Here is a 26251-nt window from a genome sequence, read left to right on the forward strand (position 1 = left end):
TTTCTAAGCTGAAAAGTCCCAGTCTCTTTAGCCTCTCTTCATATGGGACCTGTTCCCAACCCCTGATCATTTTAGTTGCCCTCCCCTCTCCCAGCCTCTCTCTTCCCCTCTCCCACCTCCTTTTCCCAGTCTCCCCCAGTTTTGTTCAATAAAGACAGATTCCATTTTGGAAGACACATTATCTTTATTTTGTACATCAAGAAGAGGGGCTAGGGAAGGGTAAGTGGAAGGAGGTGAGGGAGGAATGGGGTACGAGCCCCCGATGGGGAGGACTGGGCTGGCTCTGCGGGCTTCTGGGGGTGGAAGCTCTCCTGCAGCCCCCCAATTGCTCCCTCTCCCCAGATGGCAGCCTGCGGGAAGTGCAGCCGGGCTGATGGCCGAGTGGTGTGATGTGCCCAGTGTGGGTAGTCCGGGCACTCCATGCCAGGGCTGCTTTGCAAGCGGGGCACCCCTGAGAACTGTCTGTCCGGGGTGGGGGTTGGGACCCTTTAAGCACAGCCCTCGGCTAACCTGAGACAGCAGCTCCACGCTCTAAGTCCTCCTCTGATGCCCTGCCGGCACTGCTTCCGGCCATCCTTAACCCCGGTTCAGGGTCCACTTAATGTGGACATGCTAGTTCGAATTAGCTAAATGCTAATTCGAACTAGTTTTTAGTTCGAATTAGCTTAGTTCGAATTAATTAATTCGAACTAAGTTAGTTCGAATTAGCGCTGTAGTGTAGACATACCCTGACAGAAGTCTAACTTTCCCCAACACTGGCATAATATTCAAGATAAATGTTTGTTGGTATTCAGGACCACATCTATTTCAGTCCAGGAGTTCATCCCAATAAACAAACTGACCAAACGCAACTTTTAGACAATACAAGATGAATGATGCAGCCTCACTCTAAATATTTTTCTCTATATCTAACTATGTTGATGAAATGATGCAGGTAGTCATAGTTTGGAATAAAGGAACCCAAGTCTCTTCTGTATTTAAAAAAAAAAAAAGGTTAAGAAGGGCAACACCAAACAGGATCTCCTCTTTGACTGTCTTGTCTGTTTATACTGTAAACTCTTAGAGCAGGACTGCTTCTTAATATATGTTTCTACAGTCTCTAGCACATCTAGGCCCTGATGTTGGCCTCTAAGCATTACGATAATAAAATAATTATGATATAATCTGTAAGAGGTCTTAAAATGTGGAAGTAATTACATACAAGCAAGGGAATATTAATTAACTTAACATAATTCCTGAAATATAAATGTTTGCCCTGAGCAATATAAAATATGATGATATCATTTATTACTGCGAGGCACAGTGACTGCTCTTCAGCTAGCTAACTATCCTGTGCTGGTGACCAAAGAAGGTACTTCTGCAAACTCATACGCACAGTGGCATCCTTTCCTTAGGCAGTGAGTCTCATTGACTTTGTGGGAAGAAGGATGGCTTTGAGATTAAGGCAGCTGTAAATTAGTCATAGTTCCTGTTTCTATGACTTCCTGTGTAACTATAATCAGGTCATTGAATCTTCATGTGTCAGTTCCCCAACTGTAAAAATAAGTACTTCCCAGCCCCACTTAGGTATGAAGAAAAAAGCCTATGGTGATTATGAGTTATAAGTAAAAATACATACAATGAGCTTACTTATGTAACCCAAAGGCACCAAAAAAAGGGAGATTGGAGTTAGTTCTATGGCTTTAGCTGAGAGCTGTTTGGCTTTTAGCTCATGCTATCCAGGTTCATGGCTTTATCCCCTAAGATCCCAGGTTCAATCCCACCTGTTGACAACTAGAGTCCTAGTGGGGGCTCTGAAGCTCAGGATGCGCTCCCTCACCTGAGGGAAGTATGCAACCGAGAGGAAGTGAGACCACTGACAAGGGAGAGTGAAGTCTGCTCTACGGCCTTAGCTGAGACCCAGATGGCTTTTAGCTCCTGTCTTTTTCAGTAACTGCTGGAGTCCTGGGTAGAAATGCTGAGAACTGTAAGTCACGAGTATCAGTGTGGCGTGTATGTGAATGGAGTGGTATAAATAGCTAATTTGTTTTTGCAGTCCGGCAGAACTTTTTAGTTTAGTTTGTTCAGTGCAAGTTTTACATCGCATATTTGTTAAGAGACTTTTAAACATTCTTTTTTACCTCTGAGAATTTTTAATCTTAGAAAAAATGCTTTGATCCTTCTGGGTCAAAGCAATTAAATATAAGGTTAATTATAAAATCAATATGATACTATGCAATACAGAGAGGGATAGTTTACAAAGTAATGACTTGCATATTGTTAAAAGTACTCTGTCTTGCTTGCTAACGATTTATATACATTATGTAGCGGACATCCAGAGAAGTGAGAAGCTGCTTGTAATGAATATGTGGCTGCACAATGGGGCTATTTGAGTCCCAGGGGCATAAACACTGAAGCTAGACTAAAGACTTTTGGGAAATGTAGTTTAGTAGATGAGTGGCCATTTTGTTGAAGATACGTTTGTAATTGTCAGATTAAAAAGTGTGTTTTCATTGTGAACATTCTGGCTTTAAAGACTAAAGGTGAACTAAGTGTCTGTTGACTGCTCATTTTAGTTAATTGGCAGATATTTAAAATGAAGATTTTAATTCTTTTGAGTGAAGCATTGTGGGTAACCTTTTTTATGAAAAGTGATGTTGTAGCCACCACCAGGTAGATTTGAACCTGGGACCTCTGAAGCTTAGTACAGGAGCTTCTACCCTTTGAGCTAAAATCCAGCTGTCTCACCATGAACTACACTACCTGTGTGGATTGCACTGAGCAAACTAGTCAAGACAAGGACAGAAATTTTAGTGTTACAGCAAAATGCTCAGTTAGCTGTGTTAGTACTCATTTGTTAAATGCAAAGGCAATTCTTAAATTGATGGGTAACTTTTTTCTCTCTCATTAAATTTTCAGAGAAAAGAGATTTTTTTATACAGAATCCTTTCACAGGTTTTCCACTACAATCCTAAACTCTCATAATTACCTAGCGCAAGTAAAATAAAACACCTTCTCCCAGTAGAAGGCTAATTATTAATGAGATATTGTCTACACTGGCATGTTTTGTCGCCAAAAACTGTCTTTTGGTGACAAAACTGTGAGAGCATTTACACTGCAAATGTGACTTTTGTCAGGGGAAAAACACCTAGTTTTGGTGACAAGAAACTTCCAGCCCTGGAAGAGACTTTTGTCTTTCCCCTTCCCTTTATTGTTGACAAATAGCCACTGTGGACTCTACTGTTTTGTCGAGAGAGCTGGCTTCTGCCAGTATCCCACAATGCCTGCCCTGATGGCTGTGTTCAGAGTTTTATGAGCTCTGCAGGCATGTGCCCCTCCCCTTTCAAAGCTCCGGGAAGCATCTGACAGCTGAGTGAACTGCTCTGTATGGGGAACAAACAAAGAACAAATCTTGTTTTGCCCTGATAGAACACAGCAGCACGCAGACTGCTGCTGCCAGGGGAGGGCTAGAGAGATTGCTGTGCTGCTTTCACATGCCTCAGCACAGAGCTCACAGAGCTACAAGGGAATCCCAAGAAGTGCAGGGATGAGTTCTGCCTTCCCACAACGCAGCAGTGTGGGATACTCACCCACATTGCTTTGCTCTTGTCTGTTGACTGGGTGCTTGCAATATGGCCATGAAATGCCAACAATGTCAGTTTGACCAGTTTTCACTTTTGGTGACTTTTGCATGTTGACAGCACTTTTGTTGCCAAACCTTCCCAGTGTAGACATAGCCTGATACTGCGTCAGGATTTCCATTATTGAAATGGTGATGTTTTAACACAGATTCACATTGTCCTGCAAGTTGAGAGAGAGAGAAAAACTGAATGAAACTAATCCATTGGGAAATGTTTTGCATATGTTGCAGTGTACATGTAATGTAAACATAGGAATGTATGTGTGCCTCCTGCAGCAAAACTAAAGATATTCTTCCCATGTCAGCTTGTCAGAAAGAATTAGGGGCATGTGTGCTCCAAACTTAACAGGGCACCAGGATATGCTGGGAAAGAGGGACTCATACCAGCAGGTCATGCAAATAATATGCCTCATGACACATGACAATATGCCTCGTGACGTGATCTATTGAATTTTGTATTACTCTTACCCCATTGGAAGCTAGAGTGTGCCCATGCTGTTAAGCAAAGGATAAAGGGGGGACCTGTAGATTTAATGGTGCTTTTTAACAGATATGCACTTACAAAACCTTAAGACAGGTGCGTATCACAGTGTCCTAATGGAGGCCTGAATGACAGAGTAGGTCTAATGACAGAGTAAGCATCCATAGGCTTGGATGAAGAGGACTGTCTACTTGCCATATTTGCTCTACTCCCTTCCATGAGTTTAGGGTATTTTGCTTCAATTCTCATTCATTTCCTCCTCTCCAGTCTATATCTGGGGAGGAGGGAGAGCTTAATATAAGCTTCCATCTTCTCAATTTTGACATCTTGTCAGCCGATGGTCAGGGCAGTTTGTGTGTGTGTGTGTGTGTGTTACACCCGAGTCTTCAACTGCTGGGACACAAGGTCCTGTCGCAGCGGGTGGCCTTAGGGAAGACCGACGGGCGCCCCGAAAGTTTAACGTCCGTGTCTTTGACTGCTAGGACCAGATCCCTTCACGGCGGGCAGCCAACAGACTGACAGATGCCCCAGAGTTTACAGGGAGAGCTTCTTACACCTCAGACTTTGACTGCTAGGATACAGGATCCCTTCGCAGTGGGCATCCTTGGGAAGGCTGAGAGATGCCCCTACGGATCTGTCCTCTGGAAGCAACACGATCCAAATGCCCAGCTCTGCTTGTATCTGTCCCTTATGACTGGCTGGAGTTCTTTTAACTTGTGCTTGGTTCTGTTACAGCAACTGAAGGAGTCAGGTTAAAGCTTAAACAGTTACAGGTTTATTAAAGAAGCTTATAAATCATATGGTTACAATGGCTATTGCTCTATTTCTTAACTGCTAGCAAATATAGATCTTAAAAATGGTTACAAAGAAAATAAAGATAGAAAATAGAAATAATGGTACCAAGTGACAGCTTAATCTTTAAAGAGCTCTAAGTCTATGTGTACACTTAAGACAAAGGACATGTACAGGTACCATTTTTACCCCCTTCTGTGCCTCTCGACTCCAGTGTATCAGGCCAGGTCCGGTCCCTCAATTCCTAGGAAAGACGAATACGAGGTGGGCATCCCCATGGAACCTCGGGAGGCCAATAACCTATACCTACCAGCAGATAGATGGTAGATTGACGCTCAGAGTAAGTATGCCGCTGGACCCATCTTTATACCCATAGGGGCCTGTATCCTCTTTCTTATCTAAGATGCCAAATTGTGTTGGTCCACCTTTGTGACACCAGTTCTTACAAGAGAGTTTCAACTTAATTTACACTTGCAAGAGAAATAACTAAATTGTGAGTACTGGACATTTTTTTACTTGGCGGGAGTAAAATATCGGTCTCATGGCTCCACACCATACTGTAATTTTCAGGATAAAAGCAACACAGCTGGAATACACAGGCTGGGCCATTCAACACAACTGAGTATTACAAATAAAGCATATACATAAGGCTGGCTTGATTGTGGGATGATCAAAGCTTCTATTTAATTGACTTCTTCATTCTGGAGATAGACCACGGTTGAGTTATTACACAGGTACATGACTTTGGGATTATGAATATATTTGTAAACTAGCTATAAAGTGTTTTTCTTTCATGACCAGTCAGAAAAGACAAGAAGTGATAGGAAGTGAGCAAAATTTGCAAATGAGAAGTGTAGCTACAAACTAACAGTGAGATTTCAAGTGCTACTTAAAACTAGGATCAAAAGGATTCCTGTCATGACATATTGTGATGGGGTGCGCCAACCCCGCACTGGTAGTGAAGGGGTTAACCAGACTTGCTGGGATGAGAAGGCCCCTCCCCCATGGCCCTGCTGGGCATGCTTCAGCTGCATGGTCAGTATAAAGGCCAATGAGGCAGCTCAATCAGGGCTGACCACTGAAGGAGAAAGAGCTCCTGCCAGAGCTTAGGATCAACCACCCCCACGGGATCAGCCCTAGCAGCCACATCAGCCAGAGCCATAGCTATCCCCATGGCCACCGCGCCTGTCCCAAGCTCCCACCCCAGCTGTTGCCGATGCCGTTGCCGAGCCAAGTGCATCCACTGGCACATTCACCAGCCCAGGTGGGAACGGGGCCAGCCAGCAGGCGAGGGTAGGAAGCAGCCCAGGGCAGGGGGCAGGAGATGACCCGGTGAGCTCGGCATGCTTCAGATGATGATATTTAAATGATATTTAAAAGCAGGTTGGATAGACATCTATCAGAGATGATCTAGAATGGACAGTGCTTGGTCCTGCTAGGGCAAGGGACTTGATTATCTCTCGAGGTACCTTCCAGTTATAGTAATCTATGATTGACAGGAAGTACTTCACACAATGCACAGTCAGCCTATGGAACTCCTTGCCAGAGGATGTTGTGAAGTCCAGGATTTTAACAGGTTCAAAAAAGAGCTAGATAAATTCATAGAGGAAGGTCCATCAATGGCTATTAGCCAGGATGGGTAGGACTGGTGTCCCTAGCCTCTGTTTGTCAGAGGCTGGGTATGGGTGACAGGGGTGGAATTGCTTGATGATTCCCTCTTCTGTTTGTTCCATCTGGGGCACCTGGCATTGGCCTTTGACAGCAGACAGGATACTGGACCAAGTATGGCCGCTCTTATGTTCTTATGAGAAGAATCATGAGGAGTAGATGGAAGTATAGTCCTATGCATGGAAACAATGTGCAACTTAATTAACATAATTAGCCAAATGGCTCTTTGGCCAGTGCAGTTAGCATTGTTCACAGTTTGGGTCGTGATGTCCCATGAAGACAGATCAATACAAACTATGATTGGTGATAAAACTTACAAAAACAACGAATGGTCCTGCAGCACCTTAGAAACTAACAAAAAATGTAGATGGTATCATGAGCTTTTGTGGCACCACCCACTTCTTCAGATGAATGGAGCAAGCAGTCCAAAGTAATAATAAACAGCACAAAAAGGATTGCTTTTGTCATTCTTTAAATCAAGGTGATCGTCAGTGGTTGTGTGAAATAATACGAAACAAATGTCTGATCCAAAGCCCACTGGAGTCCAAAGCAAAACTCCCACTGATTTTAATGTTGAATCAGGACCTGAGAGAATAGAGAGAACCTTACCTAGCCACAGAGAAGGTCTGCCACTGCATTACCATTGTATTCACAGCTGGATCTAGACAGACAGGCACTGAGATAACGAAGTTCTTTATTCTCCCTGCCACTTCTTGGCCTCTAGGATTAAACTAGACAATTAAACGGGTCAAAAAAAAAAAGACGCAAAATTGGCGTCCTCCTTCTTAAATGAATTTTCCCCTTGTGTTTTCATTAAAAATTAGCTTAGTAGTTACCATTTTTACAAAAAGCCCCAAAGTTTTTCCCTGGGGTTTTTCATCAAAACATTGAAATTTTGACTACTTTTGAATTTAAAAATTCACCACTGTTTAATCAACAATTTCAACTCGTGCTATTGCCTAGCAGCACCCCCACAGCTCTGTAGTCTTTATGTAGGCAAAATTCCCCTGGACTTCATAACAAATGCAGTATCCTAATTGTTCCAGTGTTTTTTGTTTGTTTGTTTGTGCTGTTGATCCCGGTCTGCTACATACTGAACTCAGGCAACCAGTTCACTTCCCAATAGCTACCTAATAGTGATTAAATTAGCAATTAATGACTTATAATCTCTTGACTAGTTGAATGCAAGATCAGCCAGCTACCAAACCAGCACCATCCATGATTTCATTTTGGGCGACGTACCTGGTCTTGCCTGCATCGCTGAAACCTAGTTAGCACTACCTAGAACCCTAGCCTACAGCTGGTCTCCCATGGATACTCTGTATGTAACAAGTCCAGACAGACTTCAGAATGCATTAACAAAAAGAACAGCGAATGTGGAGTAGCGGTCTCCCTTTCTCCTCCAGCCTCGGGGCAGATGATGTTCCACTCCAAGAAACTAAAATATTTTATCTTATAGGTGAAAAACAAGGGAAACCTTGGATTCGGAGTACTATACCGACCTCCAGAAAGAAACCTGTTCTCCTCCTGGAGGATCTTTCTGAGCTGATGCCCATTAGGGTTTTGGAATCTTCCACATTCCTAGTTCTTAGTGACCTCAACTTCACATTGTTGATTGTCTGTGAGACAGTAATACTTGAACACATGGTCTCCATAGAAACCATCATATTCCCCTAGGCACTCTCTGGACTACCACATGTAGCTGGACATATGTTGGACTCGGCCTTGGACATCTCCAATATACCAGTTTCCTGATCTAACCACTATTTCGTTCAGGCAGTGATCAGAGCCTTTCTTCTTTTTCCACCAGTGTACTTAGCAAACAAAGCTGGTGCATCCATAAAATTTCAACTTACTAGATTTTATACTTGACCTAGGAGAACAAGCTGCCAGATACAATCAGTGTTCCCTGTAAAATGAGCACTTGGGTAGCCATCCAGGAGAGATTCAGGTGCTGTCCCCTTCTCTCCCTCCCCCCGCATTGGCAGAATACTGAGAATTGCCCACAGCTGGCAATGTGTTTCTATTAGTGGTGCACATAAAATTTATTCCACACATTAATGGAAAATATTAGCGGGAATATTGGATTCAAGGCCCAAGTTTCTGATTTAGTACTGCAGTATAATCACCTGTTCCATACTATCGATGCCTTCACCCCAACCTGTCCACTCCCCCCACTCTGACCAAGAATATCACCACAGTTCACAGGTGAACTATAGCAGATGAAGTGCATAGGCAGGGCATTACAATGCTAAAAACATTCTGAACCCTCTGATCACAGCTTTGCAGATGTGATAGCAAAAGCGACTTCTACCTTAATGCCTAGGCATGGTAAAAAGATTTGCCACTTTTGCTGGGGATGGGACTCCTGCTGCCAGTGTTTTAGCACATTGTATGAGAATCATACTTGTATTCTCTTTGCACATCTTTTCCCAAGCATATTTTTCCATCCATGCCTAATTCTAGATCAGTGGTTCCAAACTTTTCAGGCTCCCCACCTCCGACTTGTCTATTCCTTCCCCTTGGGACTCGGGCTTGGGCCAGGAGCAGGGCTGAAGCTCTAGGGGAAAGGGGAATGTGGCCAGGCTGAGGCTGGGTCAGGGTGGGCGTGGGGCCAGGAGTGGAGCTTAGGCTGGGGGCAGAGTGAGGCATGGGAGCTGGACCACAGTTGGGGATGGAGTCAGAGCAGAGCTGATAGCAGAGCAGGGCTGGATGGCATTCACTCCTTACCCACCGCGGGGACTAGCCTAGACTTCACCACACCTCTATGCCCCCTCAGGGGACATGCCCCACAGTTTGGGGACCTCTGTTCTAGATGTGTCTTTATATCTACCCATAGTGACTCTATTGCATCATGTCTTTTGCTTGTTCATAAATCTCAGTAAGTAGATATACTTCTAAAAAAAATTGGAAAACCTGCTTCTGTGTAGGTTCTCATAAGACAGCCACTCACATCATGTATCTCTGAAAAGCTGAGCAGTCATCCTTATTTAGGCTGGATGCCTTTCTCTGGGTGAATTCTGCCCAGCAAAGGGGGTCAATAGTCTCCTTATTGTGGGTAAATATGCTCCATTCTGATTAAGTATTGTGTTGTATTCAGACAGCTGTAGGAACAAGTATAAGAACAAGTCTGAAGATTGAGAGGCTCCCACCTGAATACACGCTGCACCACTTTAATCCCTTTCAGTCAAAATCTACTTGACTCCTTGTGAGGAAAGAATCTCATGGCAAAGCTGCAGGCTGAATATCCTGTACCATGTGTCAGCTTCCAAACCTTAGATTGCTTCTCAAGTCTCTCTTGTCATATCTGAAGTAGACGGCAATGTCATTGCTCACTTACTTTAACAGACCAGTGGGTTTCTCTTTCAGATCATGCAGCAACAAGCCTGATGGCAGCCAGCAATGTTCAACGGATTAAGTAACACTTTCAGTGGAGCAGCAAGTGCATTGACAGTCTTATATGTTGGTTCACTGCACAGCATGTCTCGGCTTTCCAATTTTATATAGGATTTTGTGGAAGTGCCTGCATAATGTAGTAATGTCATTAGACTGAATTTTATTACCCTGAATTCTCATCCATAGATCTTTGACATGGAATATTTAATAACTTTTCTTCATGGCATTGGTAATCCTTATGTTCGATTTCTTAAATATTTGGCTGATATGACACATGCTTTGCTAAAACTGCAACAATTTGTCATTTCAGATTGAAGGAATTTATAAATCAAGTTTGGTGGCTCTTATTCTACCTGTACTCAATTACCAACACCACAATTTCCTCAGCTGGAGTCAACTTGGTCTGACCTCAAGAGGCTGATTATTTAAGAAGGAAGTCGAAGTTCCCTGTGCTAAACTGTATGCACAGTTGCTCACTATTTTCTGTGTTCAGTTACTAAAATTTCACAGATGACACGTGTAAATGTCTAGTTATTGGCATGCACAATAAGTGGATTTCCAGATTCAGTTCAACTAATTGTGCATGCCTTTTTTACATTTAGACAGCAGCCATCCTCCTCCAAAAAAAAAAAAAAAAATTGGTCCCGTAGATGGGAGATCATTTGTCTGCTGACACCTATTATTTGCTGGGAGTGAGGGAGCAGATTCCCAACATTTCTCTCACTGGCTCTGCCTGTGTATTTTAACAAATATGACTGGAATTTATCCTGAACCATTTGAGCCCCCTTTCCTGTGTGTGTAAAGCAACATGTGCGATTTCTTGTGTCACAGTACATGTTTTTCTTTACGTTGAGGGGATGAAGAATAACAAAGAGGAAAGTTAGACTAACAATATGTTTTGATAGAGGCTCCTAAAATGTAATTTATCCAGCACCATGCACTGTTCATCATGTATCCTTCTCTATAGACAAGCAAAAATCACTAGCCCTGAAGAATACAATTCTGTTATAGTGGGTCAAAACAGTCTCTGCCCCATGCCACTAAGCTGGAAGTTCAGGGGTCTGAACGTATTTCTAGGAAATGGACAGCTAGAAACCAGGGTCATTCTCCCACCTGAGATTCTCGGGCTCTTGCTTTTGATGAAAGAGTTCAATATAGTCTGATGAAAGAGTTCAATATAGTCAAGTCTTGGTGCTATGAACAAAGCATTTTGGTGCTTAGAATTGTTCTTCATGTCCTGTTGTATTGACTGATGCCTTGTGCTCTGCCAAATGGTTTCTGAATAAGTATGAAAATTAAACACCAAAATTCAGGCACACTCACTATATATAGGCAAGAAAACAATGTGAGTGTAAGGGGACTATTAACCCCTTACTAAAACTCAGTGGGAGTTTTTGGTTGGCCAGCTCCCAGTACCAAAAGGGGAAGAGTCCATGAGAAATCAGGGCCCTGAGACTGACAGACCCCAGGGACAATGGAAAGAGGCCAACACTCCAGCTCAGCCTGATTGACAGGTTAGACAGGCCAATGAGGAAATCAGGAGGCCAGGTCCCATCCTCCCTGTGAGCTGGGATTTTCTGGGTCTCTCTGAGAAAAGGAGAGAGAGCTAAGAAGAGCAAGCTATGTTGAGAGACAGACCTGCAGGGTCAGAGTCAAAGGCCCATACAGCCCACAGAGTGCAGACCCTGTGCTAAGAGGGGAGAAAGGTTCTGGGCAGGGAGACACCACCAGCCAAGAGGCCCTGCAGGCCAGACTTGGAGAGGGATTGTAACTCCAACTGGGAGAGGGGTCCTGCCACCTAGAGCCTGAAGTCATGTGGTCACTGCCAGAGCAAGTGTGTGCAACCTGCAGCCCCCCTGCAGCACAGCCAGGGCCTGAGAAAGAGCCCTGAGACCTATAAGGAACAGACTGTGAACTGTCCTTACATGCTGCAAAGCTGTTTGTGATGTCCCCGTGCTACAGAGCAGGACTATGTGTTCTCTTTTAACCTTTCTCGTTTTTTCCTTATTCTTTTCTTTTTAATCAGTTGCTGTTTAATAAATTGTATTTGCTTTGAACTGTATGAAATGATCACTGGGTCAAGAAAGCATCCAGTGTGAAGAGAGCACCCTGGAGTGGGGACACCCTAGCCCCTGCCCCAAGTGACTTCAGGGTCGGGGATTAAGCCCCAGAAAACCTGGGCCCAGCCTTGTTGGGATTTCGAGGACTCTGCTACTCAGGAGAGGTGAAGGGGAGCCCTCAGGGTCAGGGAGGCCTTTGGGTAAAAGAAGTGGGAGCGGGGACTCAGATCCTTTCGCTGGTCCATTTCACCGGGGTAGTATAGAAGCCAGGAAAGTTCCCCACAATAGCGGGACCATTCCCCTGCTTCCATGAGCCTAATCCTGGGCCCAACCTTATTTATGTAGGTTATCCCTTTGTCATCAGTGGGACCAATCACATGGGTAAGGCTGGTTGTGAGTGAGATTTACAGCACTGGACCTTAACATAAAGAAAACTCTAGGGGAAAACAATGAAGGGCAGTTCAGGTCTGATACAAGGCCCATTAAGCCAATAGGAGTCTGTCAGTTGAGTGTTATAGTACTTTGTATCAGGGTCCAAGGCCTTAATCCTGTCAAATTTAATTCTGTGGACACAGTGAGACTTGTTCAAATTTAAGCTACTTTACACTGATGCCTGAATTCAGCCTAATGTTTGAACAATTAACCAGGATTCGTATGCTCTTTATTATTAATAATTTTAGTATACTACACATTTTGTTCAGTGCATGTATTTTGTACATCATCTGCATTTAATTACTGCTAATAACCATTAATAATTAGTACTGAATATAAATCACCATTATTCATTGAGATTACATGAGATGCCATATAAATATTCAGAAAATATCAACTTCAAAGGGCAAACCTGCTAATAAAAATAATGTATATCACATCATGATCAGAATGCACTATAATATTCAGAGTCTTCATTCAAATTCCATTTTTAAGCTTATAGTTTACAAGCCAAGGCAGAGTTGTTAAATGCAGTGGTGCTCTTTATAGAATACGTAACTAGTTTTGATACATAAAAAGAAGTATAGTTAGCATGATAGGATTTTTTTGTTTAGTAAAAATTATTATTACTAACACTTGGCACATATATTGTGTTTTTCAGGTTCAGAATACATAATAAGCTTTACCTATGTAAATTGCACGACATTCCTGGCTGTGGGGAGTCGTGTTTCCCTACTTACAGACTGGGAAAGTGATGTAGGTGAAGTGGCTTGCCCAAAGCCACACTGATAGTCAGTAGCAAAGCTGAGATTAGTGCTCAGGGCTTTTAGGGTTCTAGTGCCAAGCTGTGTCAGTTTAAATCATACTGCCTTGCTATACTATATACCAATAGCTATAGTTCATAAATTATAACAGTCTTGGGTTTGCTGCATGGTTTCCCACAAATAGCTATCTTGAGACTAGAAACTGTGATTAGTGGTTGCATGTTATAGATAAACACTATAAACATGTCCACTATGCTGAGTACAAAGAGTTGAAAGTATACATATGCTGACCCTTAATATAGGAAATTGTTTTACTGTGGAGGACAGTAAAGTTTCTGAATCTATGGTATTTAACTTGGAATTCAAACATCCTGTTCCTAACTGCAAAGCCATGTTGAAAGTTATAGAATAAATTATTATTTTCAAGGTTAAAAACTTTGGGCTAGATCCGCAGGTTTGGCTGAGCAGTGAATGGGGGCGGGGGGTGGGGAAGGTGGCTAAGCTATTTTTCCACTTCTCTGATCCTGGAGCTAGCCAAAAATCTGTTTGGTTCCATGCATAACTTAAAGCAGCCTAAAACTGCTATAGATACATAAACTAGAATAATCCTCTAGCAGATACTTGGTCAGTTAGAGATCGCCAGAGTCCAGTGTACTCCTGCCAGGCCTGCTGTGCAGGGGCAGGAAATGGGTGCCATCGAGTCAGCTATGTTGATGGGCTTTGTGTTACCCAGGGATGATGCTGCCCAAAGAGCATCCTCACATATCCATTCAGGAGCAATCTTCTGTCTGTTTTGCACTGCCTGAACACTACAAAACAGATGGAGGGGGGGACGGGTTTTGAGCAAAATTAGCCCTTTTTTAATACTACACTGACATGCATACCTTAATTATGCTTAATTATCTCAGGCCTGGTTCTGCCACTAGAAAAGGAGGTGGGTGGGTGGGTATGTGTGTAACAGGACACGGCTACTCTCTGGCTCTGGTGAGTAAGAAGCAATCCTTAGCTCTGCTTCTGCAGGTGCTGTGGAGAAGAACCATAATTTGACACTTTGGGAGGCAGAAAAGAGAGTCTGCCTGTGGGCAGACAGACTTCTGCTGCTAGGGCACATAAGATTGAGCAGAATCCTGCCTGGGGAGGTTTTTTTAAAATATTAGTTGATTTTTTTTTTCTGGTTTCAAATATCCCTTGAGGAAAATCCTTCCTGCCTGCACCTGTCTAGTTTTCCTGCCTACACCTGTCCTCAGGCATCCCACCAGTTTACAGCATGTTATTAATGATTTCAGAACAAACAGAGCTCATATAAATGAGGGAAATATGCCAAAGTCTTTCGCAAAGCAGGGAGAAGAAAACACACTAACAATTTCATCTGCTTTGTTGCATTTGCCAATGAATTTGACTGGGGGAAATTATGACTGTTTTTTAAATGGATACTTCTCATACTGTGTCGTCATCTTATTAAAATATGAAATCACCTTTTTGTATAAGCCAATCAATCGGTTTTGGCCCAGCTTAAAAGCAATGATGACTATTTCCATGCCAATGACAATATAGAGGGAAAAAAACAAGAAAAAGTTGGGATGTTGCAAGTGAATATCACCAAACCCAATTGTTGTCAAGGTGATAAAGCAAAAGTAGAAAGCCTCCTCAAAATCCATATGGCTTTCCCAATTGGGAAGAATCGCTGCTGCACAGGAGATGTATGCAAAGACAATTAGTGCCATTAGCAAGATGGGCACATCTAACTTTTCAATTTCTTTGCCCATTTTGTCAAAATTTTCAGTGACGCAGATCATCCTCCCTGAATCCAGTTCAGGACATGAACTCCATCGTTCAAATTTATTAATTTTTGGTGACAAAAGGTATTGATTTTCTTTTGCAACGAGTATTTCAAATATTTCAGCATTCTGGTATTCCAGTGACTTCCTTTTAATGGAGGATTGACTTTTCAGCACTTCTGTGACACTTAAAGGTTCCTGGATGACTATTTTGTGTTGCATAAGCAATGATGATTCCGTTTTTATATCGCTGTTTTTCTTACAGATGCATCCAGAACACCGTTTAGATGCTTTAGAGGCTAGCATTTTTGACTGAAGTTTTCTAACTTCATTGTAAGACTTGGATAAGATAGCTGCAAGGATGTCTCCCAGGTCTGTCAGAACCAAGAACATCAGAGGTATACCAAATAAAGCATATAGCATACACAAATATTTCCCAGACTTTGTTATGGGGTAGATATGGCCATAACCTAAAACAAAACAAAAATAGAACACTGCAATTTATTTTGATTCAACACACTGAACTTTTTTCTTTTTAATAGTAAGTGGCTTGTGTGGTCATATTTTAGTCAATAGTCGGTGGGTCTTTTTTGAACGTTTGTCTCTATCCTTTTTAAAACTTCTTAGCCTGAGGGGTTTGCACTTAGGTGTGACTCAGAGCACAAGGGCCTTCACTGTATTGCTTCTGAAAGAACATATGCACAAACTATAAAACTTACCTGAATGCAGAGTCTTTTGTGTGTGGTAACTCATATGTAGAAATTAATCCCGAATAGACCACCAAATCAAAACTCCCTGAATTTTGGCAAGTTCAGAGCTGGATTCTGTTCTGAACTTTGCAGTTGGTTCATCTCTGTCAGCTGGGAACAATGAATCTCAACACCCTCAAACCATATGACTCAGGCCCACTGTTGATCATAATTGGCACTGTGAACTATTTGAAATTATTTAGTTTGTTAGATGACTTTAATGGCAGATATATAGAGAATTGCAAAGCTGGACTTTAGGGAACACATATTTTCTCCATTGAAGAGCATGACTGGAAACCAACAGCATTTTACTCTAGTGATCTAAAAAGTACACATCAAATGTAACTAATGCAAAAGTATTACCAGATTTCCACTGTTAATTGATTATTTTAAGTAACAAAATGGTAGCATAAGATATACAACTGCAAATTAAATTAAGACATGGGACTTCTTTCCTGCAGTTATGCCACTGCTTCTTCAGATGTGAAACAAAAACCCTAACCCTAAATTAATGCATTTCCATTAGGGAAAAGATGAGAGACAGTGTATTAAATTTTAATGGAAGTTCTCTTTTTTGTCCTTCATAAAGTCATAAAGAATCCTTTAAAAAACCACTTTTCTCTGCCTTAGTCAACACTGTTTCCTCCTATATGATGAGAAACGGGTGTGGGGAGGGGGAGAGGGAGGAGTGGAGGGAGGATGGGGAATGTGAAGAAGGTAATTATTTAGCCAAATGCTGGAGTATAACCACCAAGTCACCTTCATTCTTACTACAGATGCCTATAGTCTTTGTGGTTTTATCCAACCTCTGCCACTTACTCAGTATGTGGCCATTGGCAGGTTAATTATCTGATGTGTCTCCATTCCCACATCTGTGAAATGGGGATGCTAATTCTTCCTCTACAAAGGTAAGAGGTGAGGATTAATTACTGTAATTAATATGTGGAGAGTGATTTTTTTTCCTTTTGATTCATATGCATAGAAATGCCTAATACAGGTTATAAATTACTGTAACATTGATTACAAATATAATCCAGCCAAATTACAGATCAACAGCTGATCTCACCCCACACAAGTGGCTGTCAGCCAACAATGAAAATGAGTAATCCTGGCTCTGCACTTCCTCTAAACCCCCAAGCATCTTGGGCCTCCCAAAGACTCTTAGCAAATAAATGTGGTTTATAGATTCCTAGGAAGAAGGTCAACACATAGGGGATTATTTGGGCTCACGCACATTGGAGAGTAGGAATGCTTTAAATGCTTAACTCACTTCTAAAAATGAAGCATGAGCTTCTATATCACTTAAGTGATTTGGAAAAAAGTATCTGTCTTAAATATTTCTACTACTTACTAAAATATCTGCTGCATATTCTTCCTCGGTTTTCACCACAGAGGAAACTATATTTTGCACTCCTAGAGTGAGACCCTCCTAAATTGCACCTCGCCCTCCTAAAACAATATCATCAGCTAAAGCACTTATTAGATCATATCTTTAGCCAATTTGGTTTGATGTATAAACAAATGTCCATATTGATCCTTACTCAAGCACAACTTCCCATTGAAATTAATGGCTTCTAGCTTTAACTGTGATTTGTCTTCTTTAAAAAAAAAAATGTGCAATAACAAAATATTATATGGTAAGAATGTGAAACTGTAGAGATGAAAGAGAACCACACTTCCATATAGACCCATTGTGTCAATCAGCACTTTTACTGAAGTAAAATGGGGATTTTACCTAAATAATTAAAAAAAAAAAAAAAAGAATCCTGAAGCCTCTCCTGCAAAAGTCCAGTAAGAAAAGGTGCAGGTGTAAACACACCCATGCTAGTTACAGCTCATCCACTGCCTACATATTTAAAAGACAGAACTATGTAGCACTTTAAAGACTAACAAGATGGTTTATTCTACATATTTAAAAGTATTTGAATAGTTGTGGGAGAGCTCAGTCATATCTAGAAAGCCAGTGGTGCGTGGCATTCCATGTCTAATAATCACCCTGATATGGCTACAAGCTGGTTCTATGTGGTAAAGAAAAGAAATTAATTTTTGTTTAAAATCTAAGAGAAAGATAAAACAGCCATGGAAGGGCAGAAAGAGTAACCAAAGAAAACAGTCTGAGTGGGAACATTAACCACACAACTTGAGATCTTGAAACTAATTCTTAAGAGCAGAGCTGAATAGGAAGGGGTATAGCTGAGCTCATACATGAGGATGAATTCTGAGTTCATACTCTTTTAGAGGCAAGGATGTGCACATTGTCCGGAAATGGTGGGTTCTGTCATATCTTGCGCTGAAGAATTATGTCAGAGAAACTAAATATGGGTATTAAAAGTTAATTGAATATTGGTCAGTTGAGTAAATACAGGTTTCAGCTGGATATCTGATCATATTACCTTTAAAATAAACCCCATACTCTAGAAATCTTCTCTCTGTCCCTTTCCTTGTTAAACTCTCTGGATTGCTGCCTCCTGATCTTCCCTCACAAAAAGTGATGTTGGTCATTGTGCAACATGTGAGAATGGTGTGAAGAAGCACAGCGGGAGCATGTGAAAACTGGCATTCAGTCATGTTTCAGAGAAGGGACTAGAACAAGTCTTTTTTGTTTGTATCTAGGCCATCTGTCTATACCTGGAGCTGGAATGGAAAATATCAGGAGCTTGATGAGTCACATTTTCACAACATTTTCAGTGGATATGCCAGAGATTGTTAGTTACATTTATAACATGCTTTTCAAGCTAACCAACTGTGAGGCTCTTTAAAATCAGATCACCTCTTTTTGGGTGGAAGACAACACCCAGAATAATACACAACAAGGGAAAGGGCAAGAACACATTTTGACCCAGAACAATAGAGAAAAATGCAACTTAAAAATTCAAGTTAAGTTATGATGACCATGTGTGCATCCAACTGAGCATCTAATTTGCATGTGCAGTTACAGTAATTTAAGCCCTGAAATGCACTAGAAGGTGGTTATAGAGCTCTTGATAGCATTTTTAACTCAAATTACTCAATACAAATATTTTTTTTTTGTGAATTCAGTGATAAAAATAATGAGTTAAATGTGGTGATTAGCCTCAAATGTTAAGTGTACTTTACCTCAGAACTTACCCACTGTTGTGAACACAGTACAGCAGAAAAAGAGAGACCCAAGGAAAGACCATTGTTCTTTTGGATTGTCAAACCATTCCAGCTTAGCTTTGGTGAGCAACTCACGGGTTTTATTCTTAAAGACCTCCTCATTTTCTGTCATATTTTCTGTTACAATAACAAAATAGCATGTGGTGACTGCTTCAAGACTCTGGGCCCCACCATCAGCTGCTGTAAATCAGTACAACTCCATTACATCAGCTGAGTCGCTGGCACTGTTACTTTAAAAGAAGAATATAGCCATACAAAAACACCACATCTGTTCCCGTGTTGTAAGTAGAATCATGCTATTCTCTGTGATGAAGAAAGAGAGAGAGAATGGAGGGAGGATGGATGAAAGCATATAACATTTAAAAAAACGAATACAAAGAACCTGGGGGATATTTAAAAAGAATGCTAGAAATATCAAAGATACAATGACACAAAATTTGACCTCTGTCTCTCACGATATCTAGCTATTTTCTACTAGGTTTATTCTTCTTCTGATTGAATAACAGAGCTGGGGAAAGAGGGAGGTGAAAGGGGGAAAAAGGTGCAATCAGCATGTTCTTTTACTTAACAAAGTAAAACTATTTGTATTCAGAAGGTAAACAGAAATGTCTCTCAGTAGTCTACTGCTGAGGACCATGGCCCCTATCTGTGGATAAATACCAAATGCATTACCTCAAGCAGCTACTCCCATAATCTGCACAAACAGACATTTTTTGATGTGATTTAACCCCATAATCCCTCCCTGATAAATATAAAGCATCTAAAAGATTGTTATAAAGAGAGAGAAAAATTTTTCTCATGAACCTCTAAAGATAGGGCATGAAGCAGTGGGCTTAAATTGCAGCAAGGGAGTTTTAGGTTAAATATTAGAAAAAACTTCCTAACTGTAAGGTGGTTACGCACTGGAATAAATTTCCTAGGAGGTTGTGGAATCTCCATCGGTGGATATTAGACAAACAAACTGTGTAGATTATGCTTGGTCCTGTTATGAGAATGGTGGGGACTGGCTTTGATGACCTCTCAAGGTCCCTTCCAGTTCGTTTTTTTATTTTATTTTATTTTATTTTATTTTATTTTATTTTATTTTATTTTAGAATCACTTTCAAAATGGAATAAGATCAGCTGAAATGTGTTATTATTATTATGGAATAACAGTGTCCACAGAGGATTTATACTGAAATAAATAACACTTTTGGAATAATTATTCTGGAGTAGGTATTTTGATAAATTTTTAAGTGTAAGAAATCACTTAGAAAGAACTAGTGACCATTCACCAAAAGCTATTCATCTATTTAGTCTACTGTAGACAATCAATAGCTGCCACCACCCCATTCCTACCATCCGATCTTCCTTTGCCATCCTGACATTATATCCCCTGTACTTGGACCCATCCTTCACATAAATAATTATTAAGATCCAGCTTTTCTCTGATTCTCTGAATTGTTATATTTCTGCTTTGTTGGGCAGTAGGTTGATCTCCTATTGCTAGATGACTCCAGGGGACCCCATGAGGGATGTGGGAAATGCTGAACTGATCTTGTTACAATAGCTAAACAATCTCTGTCACTCTTTAACTAGCCAAAGTAACTTTTAAATCTTTCCAGTGATGCAAGAAAAAAAGAGGTAAATAATCTCATCAAACATCTCATCAAAACATTCTCATAGGGACTATGGAAGCTTACAACCTGGAAATCATAACTAAAGCAAATAAATACACTCTAAACAGAAGGAAAAGCTGCTTCCAAACCTACCAGATTTTGAAATATCTGCTCATAAACTAAGCGATGCAATATCCTGTAAGCCAAGTCATTTTTCTATTACTGTACATACCTGTTAGATATTTTGAGAAGTTCCGCAGATCCAGCATAAAATTCCTAAATTCTTCACTTTCATTCCAGTCTCTATTACCCTCAATGTGAGAAAACATGACAGCCCCCAGAAGAGCATAGATCACAAGAGAAGAGATGAAGAAGGCATGAGGAAACACTGCCCAAAAGACTTTTGTGCACAACCTTTTGTCTTGCTGGGGATGAGAGCTGAGTTCCATCCTCAGTTCTCTATCAGGAAAAAATCAGCTAGAGCTTTCAGAAACAGGGAAGTGGCAAACTTCTGGCATCTCAGTGAGGCCTCTCCCATCTGTTAAATGAGAAACATTCTGTTTCATGCTTTCAGAAGCCAGGACTTTATAAATGAAGACTGAACATAGTAGTAGTGTCCCAGTGGGCCCTCGCAAGAGCCTACAACTAATCAAGTCTTAAAATATCTGTCAGATGATGATGCACCATACTATAGCACTGAATTACTATTGATCAGGGAGAGCTGTAATGCACACAGATGGTAAGCTACTGTATATATCTATTGGACTTAATTGCTGTTTAAAGTTTCTTGCACTGAATTACTGCTTTGGTTTCTTATCAAAACAACATAAACAAATTTCCAGTAACAGATGAAAAGATTCACGGGATAGATAATGGACATGTATGTGATATGGGACACTCCATTGGGAATGAAGGAGAGGGATCTATTATTTATCAGGGGCAGACAGTGCTTGGACTCTATCATTGTACTAATGGTCATTTCCCTCCAGTCTGTAGAATAATTCCCTCTCTCCTACTGCTGCACTAAGCTGCTGTCAAGGCCTCCTAATATTTTTTGTTTTCTTCAATTGTAAAAGATTTTGTCTATCAGGCCAAATCATTTAGCTCTTGCCCAGTTGTTACCCAATCTTTATTTAAGCAAAACTGACTTCAGTGAGTGAGGCGTTTTCAACATTACCGAGGATTGTAAACCTAAGTTACCCAAATTCGGTTACGTAAATAACGTAGCTGAAATCGATGTACTTAGGTCTGCTTAATGCAGTGTCTTCACTGCAGTGAAGTAGACAGCTGACATTCTCCCGTTGAGTCTGGTTACTTTTCTCATTTTGCTGGAGTACTGGAGTCAATGGGAGAGCACTCAGCAGTCAATTTAGACATGATAAATTGATCCCTACTGGATCAGTCACTGCTTGTCATTCCAGCTTGTAGTGAATGAGTTAGCCCCACGCTAGTGATTTTTTTTTTTTTAATCTCCACCTTCAAAACTAAAACCCTCACTCTTAGGGCTTATCTTCACAGCTGTGGAGATCAATGCTGCAATGGTCGTTTTTCCCGCATTCAATACATCAGGTCTAATAAAGACCCACTAAATCAAAAACTGACAGCACCCCCATCAAACACGGGTACTCCTCTTAGTCACGAGGAGTAACGGAAGTTAACAGGAGAGTTTCTTCCCATCAACCTCTCACTGTGGGGCCACACCAAAAAAAGATATAAGGTATGTCCGCACCATCTATGCAACTGTCATAGCTATAATTGCATATTTACATTGATTTTTTTTTTCTGACCATGTAGACTTGGTCCCAGAGACTGGAAGTGCTGAGCACAGTTGCTGTCCTTTTCTGTTTTAACAGCGAGAGTAAACTAGAACAGGCGACTAAAAGCCTGTGGTAAATTCTATATCTCTTGTAAGGCTTTAAACAAAGCCCAGAAACCCTCTAATATACCCACAAGATACTGAGCTAATGGCCGCTAAAATGTTATGGCCCTTACAATGAAGGAGAGCAAACTAACTGATCATAATGATCCCTTTTGGCCTTAAGATCTATAGGCTAGATCCTTGGGTATGCTCCATGATGGAGCACCAAGGGAGGATGTGTTCATCCCAGCTTGGCTCTTCTGCTAGTAAAGCAGGAACTGGGAACTGCATTCTGACCATCAGATGGCTTTTCAGGGCTTAGTCCCTGGTAGGAGACACTACATGATTAGTTCAGTGAAATAAATAAATAAATAAAAATCAGCCAGTTTATAATTATAGAGGCAATAGACCTAGAAATAATTTTTGCCATTTTAATCGGCTCTTCTTTAGTTGTATGCTTGAAAATTGCTTGTGTTTATTTTGTAGTTCAATTTTAATTAGCAAGAAAGCCTGCGGCATTTCCATATCACAAGATTGTAATCATGGGGCAGACTTGGCTTTTTCCAATAGATTTTGTCACCTGCTTCTCAAATTTCAGCCTCAGATTTATAAGATATGTTTGACCCTTCAGAACCATTGATATTTAGAAGAACCAAAGATTGTGTCGCTATTTTCAGGACATCCTCAGCCACTTGAAGTATCAATCTCAGAGCCTGCAGCAATGAGAGAATTTAATGAATTATGTGTATTTATTTTTTCAGTAAATGATTTTTACATTAGCTGCTTTCTCTAAAGCATTTCCCCCGTTCCTGTGTTCCATATTTGGGCTCCAGTGCTTAAAAGCAAACTGATAACCGCAAGCTAGTCCAAATTGAGTTAATGTTACTTGCTCAGAGAGAGACTTTTGCAGTCCACATTTCCTTTTCATATTAATGGACTGAAAAACTTACGCATTTGCTAAAGGCCATTTCTGAATTCCATTTCTTTCATTAGTGCAAAATACACATTGCTCTAGAGATGACACTTGAAAAGGTTTTGGGCAAACCTGCAAGATTTAATTAATCCAATACCAATAAATGTGTATTACCATTGGTAGTTCATTCTGGTTTTCTTTGATTACAAAAGTTCAAATTAGAAAGTCATTTCTTTGTACACAGAGAGGCTTTTAGGTAATTAATGATAATTCTTCCTGCATATAACCAGCCATTATTTTGTCAACAGATCTGCTATTTAGATGTTCTTCAATCAATCTCCATTACATTCAATATACTGTACTTTCAAGTATTAAATGCTCCAATATCCAAATCCATGTAACACAATATCTAGCCAGGCTTAAGCTTTTTCTGTTTCAATATATGTCTGATGCAAATGGTAGGTATCTGTGAGTATTTCATAGACATTAAACAAGGACAGATTATTACTCAGCTACAGGTTTGCAGGCGGCATTGGCTCCAATGGGAAAAAATGTGTGTATTAAGACCAAGATATTAGCTCTGCAAAGACCTAAGCACTTTCAAATCAATGGAAGCTGAAAGCACTCAGTACCTTGCAATATTATGTGCCAACAACTGAAGGATTTGGCTTCCTTTTGTTTGAAATGCATTACACTATTCAGTGCTCTCCATTCTCACATGAGCACGAATATCTCTGTATATTGCAGTGCTCTTTGGAGTATTCAGGCCCAGTCAGTACTGAATGTTTAAAATGTGAATTTATGTAAAATAGACCTTCTCAAACTAATTTGAATTTTTATGAGATTACAAATTTGATTGATTAAAGGTAATCATATTGATGGAATAGACTTCTGAAAGGCAGTAGAGTAGGCCTCATACAACATTTTGGCTACGAAACCAGAACAATGCAAAAGCAATCGTGCACAAATTAAATGGATTTAAAAACTGGCTAACTAATGGGTCTCAAAACATAGTTGTAAATGGAGAATCGGATCAGATGTGTTTCTTGTGGACTGCTGCAAGAATCAGTTCTAAGCACTATGCTTTAGCAATGGCCTGGAAAAGAATGTAAAATTACCATGGATAAAGTTTGCAGACGAAACACAGTTTGAAGAAGTGGTACAGCAATGAAGAGGATGGGTCACCTGATAGTTATCTGGCTCACTTGGTAAGTCAGGTTCAATTATTTTAATCTGAGTAAATGTATATGTATAGAAAGAAAGAATGTGGGCCATCCTTATGGGATGGGAGACTCTATCTAGGGAAGAAGTGCCTCTGGAATCATCTAGCCAGTCTTTGGCCAAAAGGTCTAATGTGATCCTGGGATGTATAAACAGGGAACTATCAAGTAGGAGTATGGAGGATACTCCATGCAGGTATGACTGATATTGGAATGCTCTGTCCATTCTTAGTGCCCATACTTCAAGAAAGGTTCTGGTAAATTAGAGGAGATTCAGAGAAGAGCCCTGAGAATGATTTAAAGGATGAGACAAAAAGCCTTATAGTAAAACCTAATAGAGCTCCAGTGGTTTAACTTATGTGATGCTTGTTGGATTGTCCTGTTGCAAGGAGATGTGGATTGCAACTGCTTTAAACACTAAGGAGAGGGGATCACCACATAGGAGTGTAAAGGGTTTGTTTATTCAGTTAAAACTTGGAAGGGAGGGGAATCTCAGTCATACACTCAACTACACTTAGGCTACGTCTACACTGGCATGATTTTCCGGAAATGCTTTTAACGGAAAAGTTTTCCGTTAAAAGCATTTTCGGAAAAGAGCGTCTAGATTGGCAGGATGCTTTTCCGCAAAAGCACTTTTTGCAGAAAAGTGTCCGTGGCCAATCTAGATGCCCTTTTCCGCAAAAAAGCCCCGATTGCCATTTTTGTGATCGGGGCTTTTTTGTGGAAAAGAAATCTCTGCTGTCTACACTGGTCCTTTTGCGCAGAAGTCTTTCGGAAAAAGACTTTTGCCCGAACGGGAGCAGCATAGTATTTCCGCAAAAGCACTGACAATCTTACATGAGATTGTCAGTGCTTTTGCGGAAATTCAAGTGACCAGTGTAGACAGCTGGCAAGTTTTTCCGCAAAAGCAGATGATTTTTCGGAAAAACTTGCCAGTCTAGACACAGCCTTAGGGTATGTCTAGAGGCATTTCACAAGGCATACCGGGGCGGTCAACAAAGACTTCCCTTGTCGACCGCGGCGTGTCCAGACTACTGCGCTGTGCCGCCAAACAGCTGATAGGCACATAATTCTTCCTGCATATAACCAGCCATTTTGATGTAAATGAAGCGGCGATTATTTAAATCGCCGCTTCATTTCCCTATGTCTAGTAAACTCATCTACATGGCTCCGTCGATGAACATACCCGTAAGACATATCCTTACAGTCCCAGGCAGGATGATAAGGCGAGCAGAAGGCAGTTCATGTTGTTTAATCTTCCCAAATTGACTCCTAAGCTGGTCCGCTGGCCAGGCGATCCAAGCAGAGGGTGTTCTGGGAGGCTCCACTTGATGGTCAACCAACTGTGTCTCTGACCCTTTCTCCTTTTAGGATGAGCCACATGCAGCTTCTGTGTCATTGGGCCTCTTGGGGCCATGTGCACTCCCTGCAGGGGGCTGTGTGCACTGTTGTTTACTCCTGCTGTTTACCTCAGAGTTTTCTCGCCTCTGATGTCCAGCTCAGACATTCTTCTGCACTCACTCAGGGAGGTGATAGGGGGTTAAGAGATAACACTTTAAGGCTGTCTCTAGACTGGCAAGTTTTTCTGCAAAATGATCTGATTTTGCGGAAAAACTTGCCAGCTGTCTACACTGGCCGTTTGAATTTCCGCAAGAATACTGACGATCTCATGTAAGATTGTCAGTGTTCTTGTGGAAATACTGTGCTGCTCCCATTCGGGCAAAAACCCTCTTGTGCAAATCATTTGCGCAAGAGGGCCAGTGTAAACAGCACAGTACTGTTTTC

General features: G+C 41.1%; 1 protein-coding gene across 2 annotated transcripts; it reads right to left on the bottom strand.

Moving 5' to 3' along the window:
* Window positions 1–12118: 12118 nt before the first annotated feature.
* On the bottom strand, window positions 12119–21008 carry KCNK18 (potassium two pore domain channel subfamily K member 18). Of its 2 annotated transcripts, XM_006111378.5 has the most exons (3): window positions 20708–21008; window positions 18848–18994; window positions 12119–15460 (listed from the first exon to the last, which is right to left on the bottom strand). In XM_006111378.5, the coding sequence occupies exons 1-3, from the start codon at window positions 20922–20924 to the stop codon at window positions 14622–14624; spliced, it is 1203 nt and encodes a 400-aa protein (XP_006111440.3). In that variant the 5' UTR covers window positions 20925–21008; the 3' UTR covers window positions 12119–14621. The 2 variants fall into 2 exon arrangements, with proteins under 2 accessions (XP_006111440.3, XP_075791498.2); XM_075935383.2 differs by lacking the exon at window positions 18848–18994.
* Window positions 21009–26251: the final 5243 nt, after the last annotated feature.

This window comes from Pelodiscus sinensis, chromosome 8, assembly GCF_052426305.1.
Source record: "Pelodiscus sinensis isolate ZL-2025 chromosome 8, ASM5242630v1, whole genome shotgun sequence".
Taxonomy (NCBI): Eukaryota; Metazoa; Chordata; order Testudines; family Trionychidae; genus Pelodiscus; species Pelodiscus sinensis.